The sequence below is a fragment of the Megalobrama amblycephala genome, linkage group LG1 (assembly GCF_018812025.1).
Source record: "Megalobrama amblycephala isolate DHTTF-2021 linkage group LG1, ASM1881202v1, whole genome shotgun sequence".
NCBI lineage: Eukaryota > Metazoa > Chordata > Actinopteri > Cypriniformes > Xenocyprididae > Megalobrama > Megalobrama amblycephala.
The window spans coordinates 12,477,633-12,497,619 of NC_063044.1; the positions used below are offsets into that span (position 1 = coordinate 12,477,633).

A 19,987-nucleotide genomic window follows, 5' to 3' on the forward strand; every position below is an offset into this window, starting at 1 on the left:
GATATGCTGCATGACGTTTGTAAAGATCCATTTTGAGGGTTATATTAGCTGTGTGAACTTTGTTTATTCAATGTATTATAGAGTTGCGAGCTCGGGGCGGGGAGTGCAAGGATTTAAAGGGGACATGCAAAGATCCGGCACATTTTTAATGATGCCCGAAAATAGGCAGTTATAAAACTGAATTAAAAAAAAAATCTATGGGGTATTTTGAGCTGAATCTTCACAGACACATTCAGGGGACACCTAGGACTTATATTACATCTTGTGAAAAAGGGTTCTAGGGCACCTTTAAGAAGCATTTGAATATTCTGAGCAGGAATGTGTGTGGTTTAAATAATATTGTCTTCGCACATTTGAATTCTTTGCATGCAGACATACTGTTTCTACAAGAGACTCATATTAAACATTCCTGTGCTTACAGACTTAGATGCAAGTCGATAGGCTAAATGTACCACTCTACCTTCTCTTCAAAAGCCTGTGGAGTGTCTTTATTAATACATAAGAATATTCCTTTTCAACATTTGTCCACTATTGTATTAATGGCTGTTATCTTATTGTGACGGGCACTATTTAGAGAAACATGTTACATTTGATGCTCCTAATTTAAATGAGCCACATTTTTTCCAATCTGTTTTAATATCATTCCTGATATCGACTCCACTCATCTTATTGTTGGAGGGCACTTTAATTGTATATCGGACTCTTTTATGAATAGGCACTCCCAAACCTTCTAACTCAGCTACTGTTCTTAATAACCTCATTCAGTTATTGAATATACTTGATATTTGGAGACTCCATCATCCTACTGACAAGGAACATTTCTTTTTTTACTAATGTTCATAATTTACATATACAAGGACTGACTATTTTCTAATCAATTTCAAATTAACCTTCAAGATCCTCTAAATATAATATTCTAATATCTGATCACTCCCCAGTTTCTATATCAGTAGATTTTGGGATGGCAGAGTGAAAGCAAACAAAAAACATCATTGCTATATTACTAGAAGAAGAAGGCTACACTGGACTCAACGAAATCTATTTTTTCCCTTGTGTAAAAAGAAATGCAGATGCTTTGGAATATGTCAGAAATCCCGGTAGAACGAGGCATCAGTTTGTGCTGCATCATGCTGATCACGTCCGGTCAAGACAGGGTTTGTTAAAAAGTGAAACATTAAAAATATAAACAGCTTACCGACTTCAAAGTGACAGCTGAGCTTGATTTTCGTTCAGTTTAATCTCAGTTTTTATCATCTCTGATATTCTTGATTTTACAAGTCCATTTTGTTTTTAGATGTTTTTGCTCAAAATTCAGTTGCGCCAAACCTGCTGTAACCATAGCCATTGATGAGCTGGGAGAATAGTCAAATTGTAGTGGATGACTAATGATCTGCTAGTAAAATCCGGTGCTCGCGCCCCCTAGGGGCCCCACAGGTAGAAAACCCCTGATCTAAATTTCAAATTAATCCGGTGCCATGCAGGAACGTTGGAACTATATTATGAGAGGGGGGCAGGATTCTTCTGGGGGGGGGGGGGTAATAGGCTGTTATGTATCCTGATTGACTTTATGATTAGTTAAATCTGTTTTGCACATGCATCGCCACAGAGTTAACCATTTCAGACAGTACAGGACAGCCTCTGTCTCGTTCACTTCAAGTCTGTGGGCGTTACGCACAGCTCAGGGGTGCGTTTCCCGAAAACATCCGTTGGTGAACCATGGTCGTAAGTCCCATTGAACTCTATTGGTAACGACGGAACTTGCGACCATAGTTCGCTTTGGGAAACGCACCTCAGTGTGGCCCAGGCACGGCACCAGGATTCCAGTTTTGGATGGGCCAGACCAATTGTGGGTGGGCCTTAAATTAAAAATGTTAAATTAAAAAAAAAAAACGTTATCCAATCACTGCTTAACCTAATAAAAAAATATTGACTAATATAGCCTACTGTTATATTATCTGTGCGTATACATAATATAGATTTTAATAGCTTGATGCTCTTTAAATATTTTGTTGCATTGTTAAAAGTTTCGGTGCATAGGACAGACCTATCCGCGATCGCTCTCCGTGGTTCTGACCAAAGAAGAGCGCTTTGGAATCTCCATTACGCATGAAACGCATCATACCTGGGCTGCGTTTCCCGATAACATTGTCTCTTAGCGCGCTACGAAGACTCTTAAGGTATAACTTAACTAAAGGTATACTACCACTAAAGGTATATCATTGCTAGGCGTCTTCAGGGCTATCATCCACTCGCGAGGCATAGGCGCTGTAATGTCTGGACCAATCAGCCACACAATTATTCATTGTATTTAATGAATTACCCATAAACTCACTCTCACTATCAAAGTTCTCTGAACTCATCCCCCTAAAACTGTAACCAGCATCCCAATGTTGCTAGCACACAGGCCAACCTAGGTGTCCTGTTACAGTTATATGGTACTTTTATGATCCAGAAGAATTCTGGAGAGACTAGTGACTCATTCTTCCTGAGAAGGACAAATAAACTCTCTTAATCCTATGTATTCTCTATATAACCACTTGGGAAATGTATAAACATGTATCCAATTTTCCCATCTCATGACTTTCCTTTTATAGGCTTTATTCTATTGTATTAATTCTCTCTTTTGAACTATTTTGGTATTAATGTTCCATAGTTGCAAATGTATAGTTAACTGAGATCACATTGGCAGCATGTTTGGTATCTACGGACTCCAACTTTAATTTCCTATTTGGTAATTTATGTTACATGTTACTAACTCTGTGACATGTTAGAATTATAGGAAGCTAGAAGGTTATTCTCTCATTCATCCAATCCAGTGTCTTATGCTAATATCTTGCTACAGAACAAAGACTCGTAAAACTTCCTCTCTGAAAGGGGAACTCCTTATTGGCTCAGACACCTCAAGAGGGTGTGACATCTTCACCCCTTATATTCACTGATCACAAGGAACCCCCTCTCTTCCTGCTCGTCCTCCTCTTCTTCTTTTTTTTACTGACAAATGCTGATGTCAAGATGATGCTGTAAGAAGCTAGAAGCTTCTAAGGAACCCCAAGCTTGTGCCAGGCCTTGGCCTAGACCTTCCATTCACCAAAGATCCTCTGAATCCAACTGGTTCTCTTTCATCAAGACAATATCAGCAAAGATTCAACGGGAGCCTCCACAAATTGCATCAGGACAGTTTTAATTCAACTTGGAGAGACATGCAAGTATCAAACTCAGTCTCATTATCGGATACATTGAGTATCCTTACCCCTTTGAAAGAAGGGCCTGTTAAAACTAAACTGATGGTTTGCTCAAGGCTGTTGATCTGCTGAAATGTACAACAATGCTGTAACCTCTTGCTTCCTGTACTCTGCTTTAGCCCTCTCTCTCTTGGTAAACTGTATGCATGTATGTGTGTGAATGTTAGAGTAGTTTAAGTATTTAGTCTAGTTAATAAAGTCTTGTTCATGTCACACGTAAGGTTGTCCGTGTTTTGCGCTCATATACGGGAGTCCCTATTCATGTCGGTCCTGACTACAGGCTTTTAGTAGAATAAGATTGTTATTTCCCATAACCTGGAAATGAACATTTCTTAGAATTAATAAACAATTAACACTGTGAGTTCATTGAACAACAGGTTAATTGATTGTAATATTAATTTTATTACATTAAGCTAATTTTATTAACTGATTAAAATATTAATAATTAATTATAACTAGTTATGATTAATTATTCATATTTATTTTGAGCTAATTTGCTACAAATGGTGGAGAATGAAATGGGCATGAATAAACAAAGGTTATGAGCTTAAACCACTGTCAATTTAAAAGTGTGCATTTGATAATTCCAGTCAGAATATGTCAGACGATGCGCATTTTGGTCACTAATTGCTGGCTTGTTAGATGCTGATAAAGTGATAGCTTGAATTGACATCTCTACTGTAACTGAAAGAGTCTACTCTTGACACATTTTAGCATAATGTTCAAATGGTATCAGTGTAAAGTTAATCTGATTTTAGTGAAGAAATCCTAATCTCAGTATTAGAGCATAAGCCTGTGTTGACGAAGGAATCTCAGCTCAGCGGCATGTAAACTGTACCAGAATTGATTATTCTGCTTTGGTTGGAGAAATACCAATTGCAGTATTGCTTAACCTGTTTCTGATGAATGAATCTCAGTACAGTGTTATATAAATGTAGATTTGGGTAATGCTCCCCTTTTATAGTTAAGATTGATGTCATTCATCTAAACTTTGGCTGCATCTACAAGCATAGCTACCTTTTGACCAAAACTGTGTTTCACTCGCTGAAAGGAATATCAGTATTCATGCACAAGACGGACTTAACTATATATGCTTAAACAAGCTTTGACTTACAGCAAACTGTGTAATTACCCTTTAAACAAGTACAAGACGTTGTTTAAAGTAGAGAGAAGAGTTTACATGAGTAAAATTTGCAAATGCCAAAACATATTTGCATTTTACTGAATGTAATATCAAGTTTTTGAAAATCTGAAAGTATAAGCGTCACATTTTAACTCTATAGGTAACTTGTTTGAAATGAGCAGACAGTCTCAATAAACTGTTTGAATTGCCCAGATGTGCATTGGTTCCCATGACAACGACTTGTCACAGGAAGTGCTAACTCATCACCCTGTGATGCCATATTGTAAACAAACCAGGCTAGGTGGCTAAGCTAACCTCACCTAGCAGCCCTGCACCTCAGGCTAAGCTAACTAATAGCTTCTACAGTTAGTGGTTAGCATCATTTACGTGAAGCCTTTAACTATAGCTTGTGTGTATGCAGTGTGAACTGATCTAAACCAATTTCCCTTAACCACATACCTGGTTTTCTGATTTCTCTCTTTCCTTACCTTTAATTCTTCTCAGCTAATTTCACCTGCACTTAGGTGCATTTCTCCCTGAACACTGTTCAGCTAAATCTGCAGTTACTAGGGTAATTAAATCTAAATTTAATTACATGTAAACTGTTTAACTAAAGAAGAATTCTAGGATTTATTGAGATATTTCAATAACACGTTGACTAAACTTCTGGGAGGGACACACACATGGTGTGGTCCTGAACACGCTGCAGCTGTGACCAACTATAGAGTGATTTCCAAAGCTAATCTAATTGTTAATCACTAGTGCTATTGACTATTCCCAATACCAGGTCATTCTGCTGTTTTAATCACTTCTTTAAATATTTTATTGATTTTAATTATAATAGCAGTCAGCTATTTGTTTTTACTAGTATTATTTGTTTCATCTATGTGATTTATTTACATTTTCCTGTTTAGTCTTGTGTGGTTTAATTTCCCAATATAACCACAAGCAACTAGACATACTCTCCTTCTTGATTTTGTTTATTTACAACAGTTGCTTCAATTTTATGAGCCAGTTACAAAGGAATCTGAATGATTGCTATGGCATAATTTTGAGCACCACTAATAAGCACAATCTAATAGGAAAGCTCTCCTCTTCCTCTCTCTTTCTCTTTTCCATTTGTTCAGAGGTCAAGCCTGTTGTGAGCCATCAGTAAGAAATACTAAGAAATAATCTGACCACAAGAACCATCTTAAGTCATTTATTAAACCTAGCTGTATTTTATACACCTGGCTGCTCACTATGCCTTTAGCCCTAAATTCTGTTTGATCTTGCAGTAGTCTCTTGCCCTTACTCTCACCACAAGCGTGCCTAAATGTTGCAGATGCTCAGCCTAACTGCCCAGATGGCAGACCAAAAGGACTGGCTAGGTGTCGTGAGGAACACCCTCCTAACCAGTGCTGCTGACCAATTATAGCACCAGAGCCAAAAGCAACTGGACAAAGATGGAAGAGAAGTAAAGGCAGATGACTCAAACCAGAGGTGTGATCACAATGATCTGACTGAAGTCAACTTCTTCCTGGCCCACATCCTCGCTGTTTTGAAACAGGAGGTGGACAACCTCAAACTCCAGATCACAGAGACTCACAAGGAGCTGATGCATGCTAAAAGCCACATAGACCAGCTAGAGATGGAGGCTCGGGACAGACACAAGGACCCTGACAGAATAGAGACACAGAAGAAAAGAGAACTGAGACTCTCTTACCTGCAGCAAACAGAACCACTGCAGGAGAAACGTCTCACTTCACCGCATGGAGTCAGCAGAAGAACCTCCCCCAGCCAAGCACAGAGGTACAGAGGGGGAGGCCAAAGCCTTCTGCTTGACACCTTATCAGCCAATTTCCTGAAATCCTCTGCAGCTGCAGAAGGAGAAGGATTAATTCAGACAGACCCAGGTACCAGACCTACCACAGGGAGAAGCCAGGGATGGGAGCATCCTCTCCCTGCAGACACAGCAGGATCTCCAACAGCAGGCAGCCCAAGGACGACTGGACACGCCTGCATCGGACCTGCAGGAGCTTCTAACGCTAGTAAGATAGCTCCTTGAACAGTTCTTACCTGAGGAGTACTCAGCAGTACAAGCTTCTGACCACTCACACAACACCAGCTCAGAGACCTGAGCTTGTCTACTGTCTACATCAACCGCAATGGAACGACCACCACTCCAGGAGACACATACAACCAGAGCCCATCACAGCCTTCCAGCCTTGTGTGCCAGTGGTGTGTCTGATCTTTCTACACCTTCAACGTCGCTCGCTGTTGTCCATAGAAAGAACAACAACGACCGAAAGGGGGGATGTAATGTCTGGACCAATCAGCCACACAATTATTCATTGTATTTAATGAATTACCCATAAACTCACTCTCACTATCAAAGTTCTCTGAACTCATCCCCCTAAAACTGTAACCAGCATCCCAATGTTGCTAGCACACAGGCCAACCTAGGTGTCCTGTTACAGTTATATGGTACTTTTATGATCCAGAAGAATTCTGGAGAGACTAGTGACTCATTCTTCCTGAGAAGGACAAATAAACTCTCTTAATCCTATGTATTCTCTATATAACCACTTGGGAAATGTATAAACATGTATCCAATTTTCCCATCTCATGACTTTCCTTTTAGGCTTTATGACTCATTCTTCCTGAGAAGGACAAATAAACTCTCTTAATCCTATGTATTCTCTATATAACCACTTGGGAAATGTATAAACATGTATCCAATTTTCCCATCTCATGACTTTCCTTTTATAGGCTTTATTCTATGTATTAATTCTCTCTTTTGAACTATTTTGGTATTAATGTTCCATAGTTGCAAATGTATAGTTGACTGAGATCACATTGGCAGCATGCTTGGTATCTACGGACTCCAACTTTCATTTCCTATTTGGTAATTTATGTTACATGTTACTAACTCTGTGACACATTAGTATTATAAGAATCTAGAGGGTTCTTCTCTCAAACATCCAATCCAGTGTCTTATGCTAATATCTTGCTACAGAACAAAGACTCGTAAAACTTCCCTCCGAGGGGCAACTCCTTATTGGCTCAGACACCTTAAGAGGGTGTGACGTCTTCACCCCTTATATTCATGGATCACAAGATAAAACCCCTCTCTTCCTGCTCGTCCTGCTCTTCTTTTCTTTTACTGACAAGTGCTGACGTCAAGATGATGCTGTAAGAAGCTAGAAGCTTCTAAGGAACCCCAAGCTTGTGCCAGGCCTCGGCCTAGACCTTCCATTCACCAAAGATCCTCTGAATCCAACTGGTTCTCTTTCATCAAGACAATATCAGCAAAGATTCAACCGAAACCTCCACAAATTGCATCAGGACAGTTTTAATTCAACTTGGAGAGACATGCAAGTATCAAACTTAGTCTCATTATCGGATACATTGAGTATCCTTACCCCTTTTAAAGATGGGCCTGTTAAAACTACACTGATGGTTTGCTCAAGGCTGTTGATCTGCTGAAATGTCCAACAATGCTGTAACCTCTTGCTTCCTGTACTCTGCTTTAGCTCTCTCTCTCTCTCTCTCTCTCTCTCTCTTGGTAAACTGTATGCATGTATGTGTGTGAATGTTAGAATAGTTTAAGTGTTTAGTCTAGTTAATAAAGTCTTGTTCATGTCACACGTAAGGTTGTCCGTGTTTTGCGCTCATATACGGGAGTCCCTATTCATGTCGGTCCTGACTACAGGCTTTTAGAAGAATAAGATTGTTATTTCCCATAACCTGGAAATGAACATTTCTTAGAATTAATAAACAATTAACACTGTGTGTTAATTGAACAACAGGTTAATTGATTGTAATATTAATTTTATTACATTAAGTTAATTTTATTAACTGATTAAAATATTAATAATTAATTATAACTAGTTATGATTAATTATTCATATTTATTTTGAGCTAATTTGCTGCATAGTGAACCTGCAAGTGCTGCCCTCGGAGGAGGCAGACCCAGCCCTAGCTTTGTTCTGTCCCATCCGCGCTCTGCGTGTGTACGTGGACAGAACGCGAAGCTTCAGGACCTCAGATCAGCTCTTTGTCTGTTACGGAGGCCAGCAGAAGGGAAAGGCTGTCTCCAAGCAGAGGATGGCCCACTGGATAGTGGATGCCATCGCCTTGGCGTATGAATCCCAGGGCGTGCCTTGCTCGCTCGGGTTGAGAGCCCACTCCACCAGAGGGGTGGCCTCTTCCTGGGCGCTGGCTCATGGCGCCTCGCTGACAGATATCTGTAGAGCTGCGGGCTGGGCGACACCTAACACGTTCGCTAGGTTTTATAGCCTACGTGTAGAGCCGGTATCTTCACGTGTACTCGCAATCCACTAGTCGGTAGACGTGTTGTACCCGCTCTAAGTGTCGGCTTGCAATGCCATTCCCGCCCCCTGGGCTGGATACGTGCATACTTTTACTCCAGTGGTGTTCCCCGCTTGGCGAACCCTGTCAAGTTCCTCCGCCTCCCCCTTCGGCTCGGACATTGCGGAGTGTCTGATGCCAGGCCTACATCCGTCGCTGACGCTGTCTGTTGGCTGGGGCCCATATGTCGTGACTCCTCTACGTGAGCGGTCCCATATGTGTATTGTCCACAGGTCTAAACTCCCTACGGCGAGCCCGTGTCTTTCCCTTAGCAGAGCCAGCTCTGCTGTCACCTGTCAGATGAGTCTCCCCCTACCCAGGTGGAGCCATCCCAGGGACCCCATATGCGTACTGCCCCCCGGGCCAGTCCATATGTGTATTCTCCACGTAAACTCCTCCCCCATTGGGTAGGTAGTGGCCTCCGCAGCGTCCCTTACGGGTTCGCTTCCCCAGTGTAGTCTAGTTTACTTAGTGGGTATTCGGTAAGACAGCAGTAAACTCTCTCGGCGTAAGCTCGCCCCTTCACCGTTCCAGCTGGTGCTATGGGTAGCCGAGCTTGCGCTGGGCACTGGAAGGGGTTTCGTAACTGTGGCGCTTTAGTTGGGATCCCAATTCGTCGGTCACTACTGACGTACGTCGAACGTGACCGACTGAAAGGGAACGTCTCGGTTACGTATGTAACCCTCGTTCCCTGAAGGAGGGAACGGAGACGTACGTCCCGTCGCCACAGTTCCTGTACCCTCGCTGTAGTGCAGACACCAGTTGTCTCCTCAGCGAAAAACAGAGTGCGATTGCATCCGCTTCCTATTTATATACACCTGTCGGGGGCGGTGCGCATTATGCAAATATCGCACGCCAATTCCATTGGCTTGTTTTAGTTCACACGAAGCTGATAGGGCTCTCTAAGCGATATCCCAATTCGTCGGTCACTACTGACGTACGTCTCCGTTCCCTCCTTCAGGGAACGAGGGTTACATACGTAACCGAGACGTTTTGTCTTTCGCCACATGCGCTCAGCTTTTCTGCATTGTCTTTTCATATTTTGCACTGCTGTTGAGTTTCTCCACGGTGCTTTTTGTCTGCCACTTTTCTTCCTGACTTTCACAGGAGCAATGTTATCAATAACATTCTGTACTTTTGAGTTAAAAGAATCAAGGAGAAAATCAACAGAGTCTGCAGATATGCTTGGTGTTAAAGATATAGCCTTCATAAACAGTGCACTAGTATTCTCATTTAAGCATCGCTTTTTGCCCGAGACAGATCTAGCTTCAACAGTCGGACAGATCAATATTTCAAAGAAAATACAGAAATGATCAGATAGCGCTACATCCTTAATGACAATGGATGAAATGTTTAGACCCTTACTAATAATTAAATCTAGAGTGTGTCCACGATTGTGTGTAGGTCCATGTACATGCTGAGTCAGATCAAAAGTATTCAGAACAGTTATGATTTCTTTTGCCATATTGGATTCTGCATTGTCTATGTGGATGTTAAAGTCCCCAGTAATAACAAAACAGTCAAACTCTGAGGAAATTGCTGATAACAGTTCTGTAAAATCCTCCACAAAGGCTGGAGAGTATTTTGGAGGCCTGTAAATAACTATAAGTAGAATGCGAGGAGCACCTTTTAACACAATACCTAAATATTCGAAAGACAAGTAATCCCCAAATGACACTTGCTTGCATTGATAGACATCTTTAAATAGAGCAGCAACACCTCCACCTCTCCTAACAGCTCTGCAGACACTCATAAAAGTAAAGTTAGGAGGGGCTGTTTCATTCAGGATTGTTGCACTGCAGCTGTCTTCAAGCCATGTTTCATTTAGAAGCATAAAATCTAGGTTGTTTGTGGTTATTAAAGTCATTGACTAGAAGTGATTTATTTTTAAGTGAGCGGATGTTTAAAAGTGCTAACTTAACAGTCTTACTTTCTGTCTCTACAGTAATCTTAGTTTGACGTGTAATAGGTACCAGATTAAATGGGTTTGCCAAACGGTTTGAAAAGGCCTTAGGCTTTCTATAACGTAATAAAACAGAAATAGAGAAAGCTACAGGCACACTGGGTTCCCGCTTGTTCTGTAAACAATTGATAAAGTCACTGTTATCGTAGCGGGGACCCGACACACATCACTGAGAGCTGTTATCGGTTGTTTTTGATTCACCTAGAACAGATGGAGGAGGGTGAGGGCCCTGGCGTTGTGGCAGGGGCCGAAGAGCTCTCGCAGGAGGAGGGGGTGGCCGAGCTGGGCCCACAGGCTTTGGTGGTTTCGGGGTCTTGACGCTTTTTTGTTGATATCTGGGGGCTCGCAGCAAAAGAGTGGGAGAGTTTGGTTCCAGCATACACCAGTTCCTCCATTTTCTCTGAAAAGCACAGAAGAGGGGATGCTGGAGAGAGGGATAACGTGTCCGGTGAGAGGGGCTGTTGCTCTGGTGTTACCGGAGGCTGTAATATGCTGTCCTGGCTTCCCTGGCTGTTTTCCCAAAAGTCGTCCTTGGGTGCTGAATCTTGGAGCAGTTCTAACACGTCACTGTCTCTCGGTGAGCTCTGTGGGCAGGGCTTAGTTAGGATTGTGTTCGTGAGCAGTGGTTGTTGTGGCTGCGTGGTGTTATCATTGACCTTGTGGGAAGTGTCAACCGCATGTCCATTCAGCTGCTGAAGTGAAGTCCTGTGGTCAGTTGTACTCTGTCCAGGTGTGTTTGTGCCATTCAGGTTGAGTGGATTTGCACACACTGCTGAAGGATGATGGAGGCAGAAGTAGATATTGTCCTTTAGCACTCTTGAGCCCAGTTTGTTTGGGTGCAGGCCATCATGAGTGAACAATTGTCTCTGACTCCAGAACAGATTGAAGTTGTCGATGAAGTTCAGTCCTTTTAAGTTGCAGGTTTTTTGCAGCCATGTGTTAAGTCCAAGCAACCGTGTAAATCTATTTGTTCCTCTTGCTGGGAGTGGTCCACTGATGAACGACTGAACTTTTAGTCTTTTAAGCATTTCAAAAAGTTCATTGAAATCCCTCTTTAAGAGTTCTGACTGCTCCTTCCGAATATCATTCTTCCCCACATGAATGATTAGTCGATTTGCAGTCTTATATTTCATCAGAATGCTCTTAAGTTCCCTGTTTACATCAGAAACTGTTGCTTGTGGAAGGCAGCATGTAGTTGTATCCCTGCTGCTAATGTTTCTGATAATAGAGTCACCCACTATCAGAGTCCTGGGCTCGGCTGCTCTAAGAGCTGAGTGCCGCTGACTGTTCAACCTGAGCGGCAGTTAGCATCGGTGTTAGCTGCTGGCTGATTTGATCGGTGTCCGATCATGTTTGGGGATTCCTCACCCACATTCATCAAGTCTGGAGATTCCTCACCCACATTCATTAACACTTCAAATCTGTTCTCCAGATGTATTGGCGGTGGTAGGGAGCTAGTGTTTGGGGTAGAGGATGCTACTACATTAACCCTCTCAGGCTCAAATTAAGTTTTAGTAACAGGAAAAATCTGATATTTGTGGAAAATTATCATATGGGGTAGTACAATAGAATCCTGACTTTTTTTTTAGAGAGACCTTCACATGCAAGGCGTTCTGGGATGTTGCAGATTTGCAACATTGGCCCAGTGTGGTAATTAGACACTGACGACTGACTGTGATATGAACAATAACTTTTTATATACAACTTTTCAAACAATGTAACAAATTGCTTTTCAGTGGCAGAACAACAACAAAAACAATATGGGATCCAAATCCAATATCTCAAATCCTCATTGAGTGCATGTTTCCAAGTCACTTTCTCATGTGGTACTCCAAGAAACAGTTTTTGTCTTTTGTAAAGCACAGAAGTACTTTGCACTTCAGGCAGGCCATTTGCGTGTAGCCATTCTTGCACAGTCTGCATCGTCCACGTTTCTCAGCATGGATGGGGAAATGATCGCATCGGTCTAATCTGACATCAACTGATGGTGCAGAGATCCTCTGAAGTGGAGGTGGAGGTGGGGCAGCTTGATGGGACGTTGGATCATCTTCCAATGACGGTCGTCCTCTTTTCCTACTGATCAAGTCAGCCTGTTTGCCAACCTTGATGAGGGCATCTGCAACTTGAACACGGAAGTCAAGAAGTGGCATATACTTCTTCTCCTGCTTCTGGGTGAGATGACGGCGATAGAGGAGCCAACCATTGACCAGTGATAGGTCAATCAAGTAGTACAAGATGCGCAGATACCAACGACGTGGGCGGATGTCAATGCGATAGAGAGCTGCAAACATGTCTGCTAAGTCTACTCCTCCCATGTTGTGGTTGTACACCATGACAATGTGGGGTCTGTCCACTTCCACATATTCCTTCTTCTCTTTCGACCACCTTCTGCATCTCTCAACAGGTTCAGGGCCAATGAAGGATGATGCCAGCAACACTGCCTTGTTATCATACCACTTCACGATGGACATCCCACTTGTCTTTTCGTATTTCACTTCATACGCACCACGCCCGGCCTTTGAGAGTTCCTTGTCACTCTTGAGGGTACATCCACGGAGACGGTTACGATTGATGGTAGCAACTGTTAGAATTCCCATTTTCTTCAGTTCCACAATGAGTTCAGGGGAAGTGAACCAGTTGTCGAAGAAGCACTTGTAGTTTAGTCCTTTTGGAACTTCTGATACGAGACGAAGCACAACTTCACCGGCAACACCAAGTCCACGCTCATTGGTCACGGTCCCTTTTCCAGTGTATACTTCAAAGTCATAGACTAGTCCAGTGACACCTGCACGAGTAAAGACCTTGATTCCCCATTTATGCGGCTTGTTCTTGATATACTGTTTCATTCCAATCTTTCCTTTGAAGGGGATCATCTGCTCATCAATGGAGTGGTTTTCTTCTGGTTCAACCTTCAAACAGTTGGCACGGACTTTCTCAAGAACTGGACGCACCTTGAATAATGGATCGTATCCAGGCTCACCCTTTTGCTTCACATTGGTATTGTCGTTCATGTGGATGTATGTACGCAGATTATCAAATCGCTTACGTCCCATGACTGTCGCAATTGGGTCATAGCGGGTTGCCGTCTGCCAGTACATGCGGTACGATGGCATACGTACTACGGTCATCAAGATGTGTAAACCAATGAATTGCTCTATTTCAGAAGGGGTTGTTTTCAGTTCTGGGCCATTCTTCATAACTGCATACAAGTTAGATTGGTTAGAAATATGTTCAAAAACAGATTTGTCCATGAACTGATCAAAATACCACTTTGGACTTGGTATTTCGTCTGGGGGAGGTGAGAATGCAGGTCCTCGGAATGAAGAGTCTATGTCAGCTGCTGGGGGTTTCCTCTGCCTCCAAGAAAACTCTTTGTTGACTGGAGCTGGGCCTGGCTGAGGTTCATTGTCATCTGGGACCTCAGTGTCACTGTCTGCATGTATGTTATGAATTTCAACATCAAGGTGGTTGAGATTAGCTTTTGGTATTGCTGCCAGTGGCTTATCATCATCAAAGCTGGAGTCAGACTCGTATGCTTCAGGAGATTCCTCAAAATCTGGATCAGCAATATTATCGTCTGGAATGGATTCTGTGTCAGATAAAGCACCATCAGGAAGGCAAACATACTCAATAACTTCCCTGGCTGAGTAAAACTTTCGTCTGCCTGCCATAACACACTGCAAATCCTGCATAGAGAGTATTCTGTAAGTTAGTTTGCCAAAAAATGCTTTGACACAATGATCTGTACTAATAAAAGTGCCATGGAATTTAGGCTACATCAGTTTTCCTCACTGCACAGTCAAATGAACATGGTATTGTGCCATTGCTTTTGATCAAATCTGCCTCTGATTGTTTGCTACTTCGCTCCAAATTATTAAATTTTCCATATGATATACCCTCAGTGACACCTCAAAGTAATACATAAACACTGGTGATAGGAAAATAACCCTAGTATAAACTGTTGCTCAAAATATGGGCAAACTAGTAGATAAAGCATGTGATATCCAGTGGTACCTATCTGGCCAAACGTTGCAAATCTGCTACGTTGAAATAGAGCTGCACCAGGGGAAAAATCCAGAAGAGATAAAATCTACTAATTGGCATTTACTGTGTCTATATACACTTATGATTCTTCTTATGCAGTTTTAGTTTCAAATTAATGGAGGTTGATAGTGATACTTACACGAAATTGATGCCAAGAAAATCCGCTTCAGGGAACCCATGGAAACAGACATGTTGGAAGGGAGACTACACTGCCATCTGGTGGCAAAGTGGGAAACTGTTTGTTGCTAATGGACAACCAAGTCCTGCAGTGGTACTTCTGAGTAAAAAAAACTCATAAAATATGTATCTGGAGTAATAAGGTAATTAGTTTTTAACTGTTGCAAATCAGCAACGCCTGCCTTGAGAGGGTTAATATGTGATACTCGTGACAATCTAATGTCTCGAGTGCCTTTGGGTCTCGCTCCCTGTGTGTGCCATCGATTAATGTGCTGATCAGTTCCAGCACTCAGTACGGTCTGTTTAGGGGCATTAGATTCATGGGACTCACCGGCTTTGTGCTGAGGACGTCCATGACGAAGCTCTGTTTTGTGTTCCTTCTGGTTTGGTAGTCCCGCAAGTAACTTTGTTTCAAGAACTGCAATCCTTTGTAGAAGTCTGTGGCAGTTTGTGCAGCAGGTAGATTCTTCAACCAGAAGAGGCATATTATTTCGTGAGGCATATTTTTTTTTTCGTGCTTACTGATAAAGAAAAAAAAAAGAAGAAAACAACAATAATACACAGCATTCTCCATTAGCTACAATTGTTCTCGTTCCTGCTCAAAAAAAACCCTACAAAATACAAAATAGAAGAACATCCTTTTACTCCATTTATCCTACTCTCCTTTTTATAGAAATACAACCAACTGCCTGTATATTTTCTATTCGTGCTTACTGATATATATACACCTTCTAAAAGAAACCAATTTCTATGGAGCAAACAAAACTTTAAAAAATATTGAAACTCTTTTTCATCACTGAAAATTCTAGGGGCACGTTTTTTGCATGTCATGTCTACACCATAAAAGAAATCTTGTAAAATGTACTCTAATATAATACAATATTTGAAATATGGAATATTTGTTTATATGCCACTTGCAAAAAGTATATTGTCAGAATTCTATTTTTTTAGTAGCCAAAAAACAAAAAGGGCCCATATGGTGACATCCACTAGAATGGGCAATGCTAACCATCCAAACCTTGAACAACACGAACAACACGTTTTTTTTGTTGTTTTGTTTTTTTTCATCTTGTTACATAATTAATTATTTTACAGACTCATGGGAACACGCATGGTGTATTTAGAGACCATGATTTCATTTCAAGATTTCATTTCACTCAAACATGTAAGAACGAGCATTATCATAGTTAAACAAATGAGCAAAGATTTCAGTTCATCAATGTAATGGGAAGAGCACATGTTAATGCATGAAAGGCCTAAATAATAAGTATAACTTTACATCTAGTTTACTACAGTTATTTGTGAATTTTTTGCTGTTTATATGATGAAACATTCATTGAACATTTAACTTGTAAAAGTCAGCTGGATTTTTTTTCTTCACAACAGCACAGTATAACAAAGAGGCTTTTATTCATATAGTGAAAGTGAAATCACAGAATCACATGATTGTGTGCAATAATAGTATTTTTTTATTTATCACTCTCAAATGTAGCATAGCCTACTATACATACATGGAAAAATGTTTGTTATCTTTAGGCTTTAATCCTTTTTTACCAAAACCCTGTTTGTAAAGGGATTGAACAGCATGAAGAATCTTTCTGCACCAAATATTTCATTCACAGACTTCATGTTAAATGGTTTTTACAGCCTAGGGGAATGGAGGCCCTTTTTATTTATTCCTTTCTTTCTGATGTTTTTATTGGCTATCACAGCAAATTCTATTCTCATATATTTAATTATATCTCAAAAGTCTCTGCATTCTCCTATGTATGTACTAATAGGTGTTATGGCAGTGTTAGACTTGATCGGGCCTATATCTTCTGTACCCAGCATGCTTCTTAGCTTGTTATTTAACTGGAGTGGGATATCTCTAGTTGGTTGTTTAATACAAATGTTTTGCATTCATTATGTTGGATCATTTCAGTCCACTTTGCTTTTGTGGATGGCACTGGACCGTTACTTTGCAATTTGCAAACCTCTTTACTATCACAAATACATGGAAATTCCTAACTTTCTAAAGTATGTTGTTGTGCCATTAATCAGAAATGGAATCCTGAATGTCACCATAGTCTCTCTGGCTGGAAAATTGTCATTTTGTTCAACAAATGTTATCGATCACTGTTTTTGTGAACACATGGCATTGGTTCAGTTAGCATGTGGAGATATATCAATTAATAACTTGGTTGGACTTTTGTCTACTTTCCTTATACCAACTGCAGATTTTATTATCATTACTGCTTCCTACATTGTGATTTTTGCCTCTGTGTTTAAATCTGGTAAGGCCCAAATAAAGGCCATAAACACCTGCATTACTCACATCATTGTTATGTTATTTACTTTGATTTTTGCCCTGATTGCATTCTTGTCATACAGAGCAAAAAATAATAATTTTTCTCCCAATAGTCGTGTATTTGTGAGCGCAATGTACTTACTTTTTCCAAGTTGTTTTAACCCAATTATTTATGGAGTGAGAACAAAAGAAATAAGACAAAGGTTTCTTCAGTTTATTAGAAAGGTATAAGTCTGTCCTTTGTACAGAAATCTAAAAGAAGTAAATATGCAATAATGTGCCATTTAAATAAGGATTTGTTGTTTTGTTAAAGCTATAGTTTAAAACGCTTATTATGTAGGCCATATTTGAAAATATGAGACTGAAAATATGTTAATAATGGACATACTGTAAACAATGATGGTAATTTAGAAGAATGATATCATTGTGCACAATTTTTGTATACACAAATGGAGTTAATAAAGCAAAAAATAAATAAATAAATAAATACACAGCATTCTCCATCAGCTACAATTGTTCTCGTGCCTGCTCAAAAAAAACCTACAAAATAGAAGAACATCCTTTTACTCCATTTATACTACTCTCCTTGTAAGAGAAATACAACCAATTGCCTATATATGTTCTATTCGTGCTTACTGATGTGTGATATATATATATATATTATAAAGAATTTCTATGGAGCAAACAAATTATTTACTTCTCCAGCAGTACTGATTGCTACCAGGAGAGGGAAGACAACAATGTATTGAGGAAATTGAAGAAAGAAATAACATGAACTTGCATATCTTTTTTAATACTACTTTATTATTTCACTTAACACTTATGTTTTATTATTATTATTAATATATACCAGAAATATGCTTTCTAGCAAAGCACTGGCCATGGCAATCATTATCCAAAACAATTTCCTAATGTGTTATTTCGTATAATGCCCTCTGTCATTATTTTTTATTTATTTATTTATTAATATAATTTCTTTAAACACTACATTTTTGGATTTTTAATAATATTTTTCTGATAACATTTCAAAAATTCTATTCTATTTTATGCTTGTGCTTAGATGCTTAAATATAATTTAACTCATAAACTCAAATGTAGTGTTGGAGTGCTCATTGCCACCCACTCCAGCTAGTGGTGGCCTTGGAAAGTTTACATAACTCACAAAAATACAAACAAACACAATAAACAAACAATAGCAACCCACAGGGCTAAGACTCCCCACGTAGGAGTTATCACCAAAATGATTTATCCAAAAAATTTAGACAAAAAAGTTCCACCACCACAGGAAGACAAGAGATCATTCCACACATGGGACCCCAGACATACATTTACTCATGAAATAAATCACAAATAAGTACATAGATGATCAAGACTTAAATGATTCACAATTAGATAGTTGGGTTCATAGAGCTCACAATCAACAAAGCATACAGTGCTCAGCATAAATAAGTACACCTCCTTTGAAAAGTAACATTTTAAACAATCTCAAAGAACACAAAAACAAGTTTTATATAACATCTGTTTAACTTATAACATGAAAGTAAGATTTCCCGAGCTTCCCGAGGAGCTACGCGGTGGAGAACTTCGCCCAACAGTTCTCCGCCGCACAGAAGCAGGCTGAGGCTATCAAACACGTCATGCCCCGGCGGTCCGCTGCTGCCTCCACCCTACTGCCGGTGGCTCAGCCTCAGTCCGCTCATCGCCGAGGGCACCCACCCGCGTCGTCCTCCGCCCCTGCTAAGTCGGCAAAGCAGCAGCCAATATGTTCCCAAAGTTCCTACAATTCCCTTCAGAGATCAGGTAGTGAACCTGCAAGCACTGCTTTCGGAGGTGGCAGACCCAGCCCTAGCTTTGCTCTGTCCCGTCCGCGCTCTGCGTGTGTACATAGACAGAATACGAAGCTGTAGGACCTCAGACCAGCTCTTTGTCTGTTATGAAGGCCAGCAGAAGGGAAAGGCTGTCTCCAAGCAGAGAATGGCCTACTGGATAGTGGATGCCATCACTCTGGCGTACGACTCCCAGGGCGTGCCTCGCCCGATTGGGTCAGATATCTGTAGAGCTGCAGGCTGTGCGACACCTAACACGTTCGCTAGGTTCTATAGCCTACGTGTAGAGCCGGTATCTTCCCGTGTACTCGCTTCTACTAGCCAGTAGATGCGTTGAACCCGCTCTAAGTGTCGGCTTGCAATGCCACTCCCGCCCCCTGGGCCGGATACGTGCATCTTTGACTCCAGTCGCGTTCCCCGCTTGGTGAACCCTGTCGAGTTCCTCCGCCTCCCCCTTCAGCTCGGACATTGCGGAGTGTCTGATGCCAGGCCAACATCCGTCTCTGACGTTGTCTGTTGGCTGGGTTCCAATATGTGTAATTGTCCACGGTCTAAAACTCCCTATGGTGAGCCTGTGTCTTTCCCTTAGCAGAGCCAGCTCTGCTGTCACCTGTCAGATGAGTCTCCCCCTACCCAGGTGGAGCCATCCCAGGGACTCCATATGCGTACTGCCCCACGGGCCAGTCCATATGTGTACTCTCCACGTAAACTCCTCCCCATAGGGTAGGTTGTGGCCTCCGCAGCGTCCCCTACGGGTTCGCTTCCCCAGTGTAGTCTAGTTCACTTAGTGGGTATTTCGGTAATAGCAGTAGACTCTCTTGGCGTAAGCTCGCCCCCTTCACCGTCCCAGTTGGTGTGACGGGTGGCTAGAGCTTGAGCTGGGCACTGGAAGGGGTTTCGTAACTGTGGCGCTTTATTGGGGATCCCAATTCGTCGGTCACTACTGACGTACGTTGAACGTGACCGACT

At 41.3% G+C, this 19,987-nt stretch overlaps 2 protein-coding genes across 2 annotated transcripts; one reads left to right on the forward strand and one right to left on the reverse strand.

Moving 5' to 3' along the window:
• Nucleotides 1–12,165: 12,165 nt before the first annotated feature.
• On the reverse strand, nucleotides 12,166–15,102 carry LOC125263255 (piggyBac transposable element-derived protein 2). The gene is made up of 2 exons (XM_048182251.1): nucleotides 14,865–15,102; nucleotides 12,166–14,367 (listed from the first exon to the last, which is right to left on the reverse strand). Exon 2 carries the CDS (start codon nucleotides 14,350–14,352, stop codon nucleotides 12,493–12,495), a length of 1,860 nt encoding a protein of 619 aa, XP_048038208.1. The 5' UTR covers nucleotides 14,353–14,367; nucleotides 14,865–15,102; the 3' UTR covers nucleotides 12,166–12,492.
• A 938-nt stretch (nucleotides 15,103–16,040) lies between these two features.
• Nucleotides 16,041–17,693, forward strand: LOC125263406 (olfactory receptor 52K2-like). The gene has a single exon (XM_048182425.1). The coding sequence runs from the start codon at nucleotides 16,488–16,490 to the stop codon at nucleotides 17,421–17,423; it is 936 nt and encodes a 311-aa protein (XP_048038382.1). The 5' UTR covers nucleotides 16,041–16,487; the 3' UTR covers nucleotides 17,424–17,693.
• The last annotated feature ends 2,294 nt before the right edge of the window (nucleotides 17,694–19,987 follow it).

Bases quoted from the DNA above. Each gene is read 5' to 3' on its own strand.
- LOC125263255 (XM_048182251.1), bottom strand. From the start codon at position 14,352: ATGGCAGGCAGACGAAAGTTTTACTCAGCCAGGGAAGTTATTGAGTAT.
- LOC125263406 (XM_048182425.1), top strand. From the start codon at position 16,488: ATGAAGAATCTTTCTGCACCAAATATTTCATTCACAGACTTCATGTTA.